This window comes from Rhinopithecus bieti, unplaced genomic scaffold (assembly GCF_001698545.2).
Source record: "Rhinopithecus bieti isolate Rb0 unplaced genomic scaffold, ASM169854v2 scaffold_36913, whole genome shotgun sequence".
NCBI lineage: Eukaryota > Metazoa > Chordata > Mammalia > Primates > Cercopithecidae > Rhinopithecus > Rhinopithecus bieti.
Window position 1 is genome coordinate 24,853 of NW_016815297.1, and position 6,975 is coordinate 31,827.

The 6,975-nt window shown below is 48.3% G+C and overlaps 1 protein-coding gene across 1 annotated transcript in view; it reads right to left on the reverse strand.

Moving 5' to 3' along the window:
* Positions 1-904: 904 nt before the first annotated feature.
* LOC108515899 (uncharacterized) overlaps positions 905-6,975 on the reverse strand; it is an 11,052-nt gene continuing 4,981 nt past the window's right edge. Inside the window, exon 4 of the mRNA XM_017853083.1 lies at positions 905-1,215. Within this exon, the coding sequence (XP_017708572.1) occupies positions 905-1,215 (311 nt within the window). The remainder of the gene's footprint in view (positions 1,216-6,975) is intronic.

The following is a 6,975-nucleotide window of genomic DNA, read 5'->3' on the forward strand; positions in this document are numbered from 1 at the left end:
GATAACTTCAACATCCAGATGGAACACATAGCCAACCTCTCCACTGAGCTACAGACCCACATAACCATTTCTACCTTCAAATCTTTAACCAACAGGGCTAAAATTCAACATATATAAAACTAAACTCATGAAGCTGAGTACAGGGGCACACACCTGTAGTCCCAGCTACTCAGGAGGCTGAGGTGGGAGGATGGGATCCTTTCAGCCTAGGAATTCAAGTCCAGGGTGGCAAGCATAGCAAAACCCTATCTCCAAAAAACAAAAAACTACCCACTTCCAGCCCAGTTTAGTCTCCAGTTTCTGCAGTGAAAGGCACAAACAGTTGCATGAGGCAGAAATCTGGAAAACAGCTTTAATTGCTCTTTGACCCCTCACATCTAAACATTGCAAAGACACACTAATTCCACTACATCAGTCTCTCTTCAACTCACCCACATTTCTTCTTTTCTACTTTCACCAACCTAACCTAACCATCACTGCTCTGCGAGGCCAGCCTTCAGAGCTTCCCATTCCTGAATCAACTGCATGACCTCCTTGTTGGGGGTCTCGGGCAGGGCAGGAAGAAGGGTTTCCTCCCCTTTCATTTATTTTTTATTTTATTTTGTTTTTGTTTTTGAGACGGAGTCTCGCTCTGTTTCCCAGGCTGGAGTGCGGTGGCCCAATCTCGGCTCACTGCAAGCTCCGCCTCCCGGGTTCCCGCCATTCTCCTGCCTCAGCCTCCCCTGTAGTTGGGACCACAAGCCTGCCGCCACCTCGCCTGGCTAATATTTTGAATTTTTAGTAGAGACGGGGTTTCACCATATTGGCCAGGATGGTCTCGATCTCCGGACCTCGTGATCCGCCTGCTTCGGCCTCCCAAAGTGCTGGGATTCCAGGCTGAGCCGCCGCGCCCGGCCTTCATTTTTCAGGAAGCACCGGCCAGCGGCCTCCGCGGGTGTGAGCCCTTGTCCTGCACGGGGTTCGAGGGACACACAGCGACAGCGTCAAGGCAGACAACACCAGAGCAGTCCACGAATACTATCAAGGACTGGAGGGATGCCCTGGATCCGGGAAGAGGCTGCAGGCGCCCCAAACCCGTGAGCGACCAGGCCCCGGGCGGTGCTGGCAGCGCGGCCGCCCGCTGTACTGTGCGGTGGAATGGGCCGCAGAGAGTCACTGTGGTGCCAGCCATGTGTCCGCGTAGCCTGATGAGCCACTCAGCCGGCTGTATGGCACCTGGAGGAGAGCCACACCCCCTCACTCCTTGCCCGCTTCTGTGGAGTCTTCTGACAACCAGAAGTAGCCAGTTTGAGCTGCCTGAAACGCTTGATACCTTGGTTTAGGAGAAACTCGGGATGACTCAAAGTTTCACAATTTGGGAATGAGATTCCCCAGACACCCTGTAGACAGCAAAAAATAGCTGCGTCCCGGACTGGTGCTGCCACCGGGTGGGGCCAGTCTGTAAGCAAGGGCGGCCTAGTGGCTGTCATTGTAGCCCACCAAACCACTCTGCTTGCTGGGCCCGCTGCTTCAGTAGGTTTTATTATTATTTAGGTAACGTTATTCAGATTAGGAAATGACTGATACTGAAAAGATAGGATATGACTGACCCTGAAACATTTTACCCACAGTTCCTGAGAGCACGTGGAATGGGGTGGGGAGGGAGTTGGTTAGGGCAGGTGTGCAGAACTCAGATTGAGAGAGTCCAGTGGTTGCAAGTATGAACTTAACTGGGTGCCCAAGAAGGGAAACTGGCCTCTAGCCAGGGCCTCAAAAGTGGGTCAAGGCAGCATTTTTAAACCTTTGTTATAGGAATCCACTGGTTTTGCAGTTTGTCCCTCCAAGTGCTCTGTCTTGGGTTGAACAGTGTCTCCCCATCAAAAAGAAAAAAAAAATCGTGTCTACCCACAACCTCAGAATATGATTTTATTTGGGAATAGAATCTCGCAGATGTGATTAAAATGATTTGTACTGGATTACAGCAGGTTCTTGTTTCTGTTTTTGTTGTTGTTGTTGTTTCGCTCTTGTTGCCCAGGCTGGAGTGCAATGGCGCTATCTCGGCTCACAGCAACTTCCGCCTCCCGGGTTCAAGTGATTCTCCTGCCTCAGCCTCCCGAGTAGCTGGGATTACAGGCATGCACCACCATGCCCGGCTAATTTTGTATTTTCAGTAGAGACGGGATTTCTCCATATTGGTCAGGCTGGTCTCCAACTCTTGACCTCAGGTGATCCGCCTGCCTCGGCCTCCCAAATTGCTGAGATTACAGGCATGAGCCACTGCGCCCAGCTTAGAGTAGGTTCTATATCTAGTGACCGCTGTTCTTGCAGGAGGAGGAAAGGACACATGGATACATATGGAGAAGGCCACGTGAAGGATGGGGCCAGAGATCAGAGCGCTGTAGCTACAACTCAAGGAACACCGAGGACTTTCAGAACCACCAGAAGCTAGGACAAGCAGAGAAGAGTTCTTCCCTAGAGCCTTCAGAGGACACATGGGTCTGCCAGCACCTGGATTCCAGACTTCTGACTTTCAGAACTGTGAGAGGATAAATTACGAAGTTTGTATTAAATTACTGTGGCAGCCTAGGAAACTAATACAGACATTGGTGCCAGGAAGTAGGATGTTTCTGTAACTAATAGTTAAAATGTGGAAGGAGCTTTGCAATCAGGGAGAGGCTGGAAGAAGTGTGAGGCACGTGATAGAAAAAGCCTAGAATCCATTGAGGAAACAGTTGGTTGAGATGTGAACAGTAATTCCAATGAAAGCTCAGAAGGAAGTGAGAAGACCTGTAGAGAAGCTTCTATTCTCTTAGCATGGGTCCCCAACCCCCAGGCCAAGGACTGGTGCAAGTCCCTGGCCTGTTAGGGACCAGGCCACACAGCAGGAGGTGAGCGGCCAGGATCCAGTATTACCACCTGAGCTCCGCCTCCTGTCAAATCAGCAAGGCATTAGATTCTCATAGGAGCACGAACCCTGTTGGGAAGTGTGCATGCCAGGGATTGAAGCTGTGCAGTCCTTATGAGAATCTAACTAATGCCTGATGATCTAAGGTGGAACAGTTTCATCCTGAAACCAGCCAGTCATCCCCCCAACCCCCAGCCCCTGTCCCTGGTGCCAAAAAGTTGAGGACTGATGCTCTTAGAGAATACGTATATTGTCATGAACAGAATGTTGGTAGAAACATAATGTTGAAGGTGCTTCTGGTGAGGTCTTAGAAAGAAATGAGGAACATGTTCTTTGACATTTGAGTAAAAGAGATCTTTGTTATAAAGTGGTAGAGAACTTGACTAAATTGTGTTCTGTTGTTATATGGAAAGTAGACATGATAAATAATAAGCTTGGATATTAAAAGCTTGGATATTTAGTTGAGGAGATTTCTAAGGGCAGTGTCGAAGGTACACCTGCTTGTTGCTAATAGGAACTGTGAGAGGAAAAAGGTACATTGAGTAAAGAACAGTCAAGCAGAAAGGAGCTGGCACTTAATGATTTAGGGGCTCTCAGGATGTCCAGATTACAAAGACTACAAAAATTAGGAAACTTACCGTTAGAAAGTGTACTCTGGAAAGAGGACCAAGGGTGTGGCTGGATAATATTTTGCTAAAGAGATTGGACATGTGACTCACAGAACCACTCCACCATCTCAGCAGAAGCCAGAAATAGAGATGGGGTTACTAAGGAAAGATCTGTGGAAGGCCCGTTTGTCTGTTGGCTGAAACCCCATGAATTATGCAGGAGACAAAGGTTTTGAGACTCTGATAGCAGTAGAAACATGGCAGCCTTGACTAAGGGACAGAGATGGAATGGAATAAAGGAAGGCCATGGGGCTTCCAAAATTCCACAGGCAGGCAAGTGACTGATGGAGGCATTCTGCTGCAGAAATGTTTTATCTCCCGTCTTGTAATTTTCTGTTGAAAGCCAAACATGCATGAGGTGAGAGGAACTGAGGTAAATAGGTTTTTACTGTGAAGTTTTATATTTATCTGACTAAGGAGCAAGGCTGTGTTTCTTGTTTGCTGTAGTTGTAAATGTCAGAGGCTAACATTTCCTCTAGTGTCCTTGTTTTTGCATCCCCTGTTGCCTTTGGGTTTCTCTAGAGTCTTACATAAAAATTCTGGGCCTTGCAGTTCTTTCAGTTGTAATCCCCTGTTAATACATCGGAGCCCTAAGTGATGTGGCAGTGAGATGTGGGGACAGTGGGGAGTGGTCTATAAACCCATGATCAGGGCCCAGCCTTGTTGTGAACCAGTGGTCCCTAGGCTGTGCCCCTCACAAGTGCTTCTCAGCTTTTTTTATTTGAGATTGGAAGACTAGGGAGGACTGGAGGTGGATATTTTCCTTCCCTTGGGTTGGGTGGGCTCTGGTAGTTGCTCTGACTTTAAGCCTTTGTTAAGGAGAACAGGATATTCTGTGTGCATTTCAAAGTGGTTACACTTCCCTCCCCTTGCCAGAAGCTCCAGCAGATTTTTCTCTGATTTTCACCCAAGAACCTAATAGAATTCCTGGAGATAAAACCCATGAGAGTGTGGGGGCCCCTCAAGGCTAGGTCCCCAGCATTTTCCTCTCTCATGCTTACATGCCCAGGCTCCGGCAGTTAGTCAGCTACCCTTTAAGCTTCCCTACAAGTTGCTGGCTACAGCAGCAGCTTCTGCGCCTGGCAAGCTGTGGCTTTGTATTTGCCTTTCCTTCTAATTTTCAGGGGAGTGGTTTGCCATGTGACCTCAATTTTCTGAGGGATCTGAGAGTTGTTGATTTTCCAGTTCGGCTTTTTTCTTGTAAGAATAGAAGTGATGATTTTGAAGCTCTTTATGTGCCAGAACAATAATTTTCATTGGTATGCTTACTAGCGATAATTATAAAAATAATTATAAAAAACAAAAGCAGGAATGAATGAATGATTGTGGCAGTAATTCCTGAAGACATGACCTCAGCCCTACATATAATCTCCCTGAATTAATTGAGCAAGCAAGCCGAGAAACAGTGTCTTTTTTAGGTAAGAGGTCTGACTCTGCGGCCCAGGCAGGAGGGTACTGGCACGACCTCGGCTCACTGCAGCCTCAACCTCCTGGGCTCAGGCGAACCTCCAGCCTCAGCCGCCTCAGCAGCTGGGACTGAAGGTGCCCACTCACCCAGCTGGGTTCTCCTTTAAAAGGGATGTGTGTGTGTTTGCTGGCAGGAAGGCATTATTGAAGTTTGAAGTTGGTTTTCTGCTGAGGGAGTGGAGTCAAGCCTGGACTGTCCGAGTGAGAAAACAGGAACCCTGACTACTGGACCAAACAAAGCAGCAGCAAGAGAGAAAAGTAAATTTTTCCAGAGTGCTATGCTCCCAGCAGACTGCCTAGGACTTCCTCTCCCTGCCTTGCAGAGGCTGCTCATGGACCCGAGGTGGCCCCTGCCAACCTGAGCCAGTGCGCTGGAGCACGATGGGGGCCCGTGGGGACCTGTCTTCTGCTGGGGGTTCCACAGCAACACATCTTCAATATTTTCAATGTTATCGGGCATTTCACTAATTCCAATATTCACACCTGTGATGCACATGGCATCTAATATACTCAGTAAGCTATTGATGGTCAAAACAACTAGCTAATGCCGTGATGAAAATGGTCACTGCCATCAAAACACACAACGATGGGGCTCGGATCTCCCTGGGTGTTTCTCCAAGTTCAGATGAAGAGGAAATACCCAATCTGTCCTGGAGCATTCTAGTGGCGAAAAGTCAAAGTTCTTCTGGCGAACATTTTCAAGTTGAAAGAAAAAAATATACACCCGCAAAAAAAAAAATCTACTTCTGTTCTCATACTGGGAGTCAAACCCAGGGCGCCTGGATGAAAAACCACGAATCCTAACCACTAGACCATATGGGAACCGCTGAGAGAGGAGCCCCACCATATCTGTATACATGACATGCATCAGCTTCCCCACCAGCACCTCCCAACTACCACCGCGCAGCACCGAGCTCCTGCTGTCCCTGTGGAAACCGGTGTGACTGCAGCCTGCCACACTCACTGCACGGACCGTCTCCCGACTTAGCTCTGGTGGGACAAGGCACCTCTCCCCGGCAGGCAGAACCCCCTTTCCTGGCGGTCTCCCCCAGAGCTGGAGTTAGGGCAGAAGATCAGGGCAGCCAGTTAAGGACGCTTTGCTGAAGATTTGCTGTTTTCATCATTCCCATTTGCAGAGCCCATGGTCCCACCCCGACCCGACCTGCGAGTCCAGCCCTGAGCCCGCAGTGGCGGCGCCTGCCCACCCCAGTGCCCGCCCACGACCAGCAGCGAAGGGCGTGCTCCCTGGGGTCGCACCTCCTCCTTGAAGAATTTGTGGCCCCAGCAAAATTGACTTATTTTTTTCCTTACTTTGGCTTCAGAATCTCACTAACCGGCACCTTGTGGATAGGATCTTGTTATGAAAAGAAACCTTTGGTGAGGGCTGGGGCAGATATCCATTTTCCTGCAGTCAGGGGGGTTCCCTTTGAGTTCCTCCCTTAGTCTTTTCCCTGACAACTCAAGGTCAACAGGCCAATAAATGACCCCTCAACCAATGGCAAATCTGCCCTACAGGGATTATGTTAAAGTTCAAGAAGTAAAACAATGTAGTACGGGTGTGTTGACAGTAATGTCCACCGAACAGAATGAAAACCCCCAAATTACATTGGGTTTACACTGGAGTTAGCAAAACAAAAGGGCAGCATTAACCAACATACAGCACGTGGGCGGACGGTGGAAAAGCTGGCCATGACTCACTGGATGTTTCAACCGAAACCACAGAGGTTCTTGAAAATGCTGGAGAATTCCCTGATTGCCTTATCAGTTACAAGCCCAAATTCAGAATCATGTGACAGCTGGATACATTCAACTGTATGTACAAATAATGATCAAAAAACACAAAAGTTGGGTAGTGGGTACCATAGCTTTCACTGTAGTTATTCATTAAGCTATTCAACTGTTCTGTGTGGTTTGATGTACTATGTTTTATTTTATAATAAAAAGTCAAAAAAATCA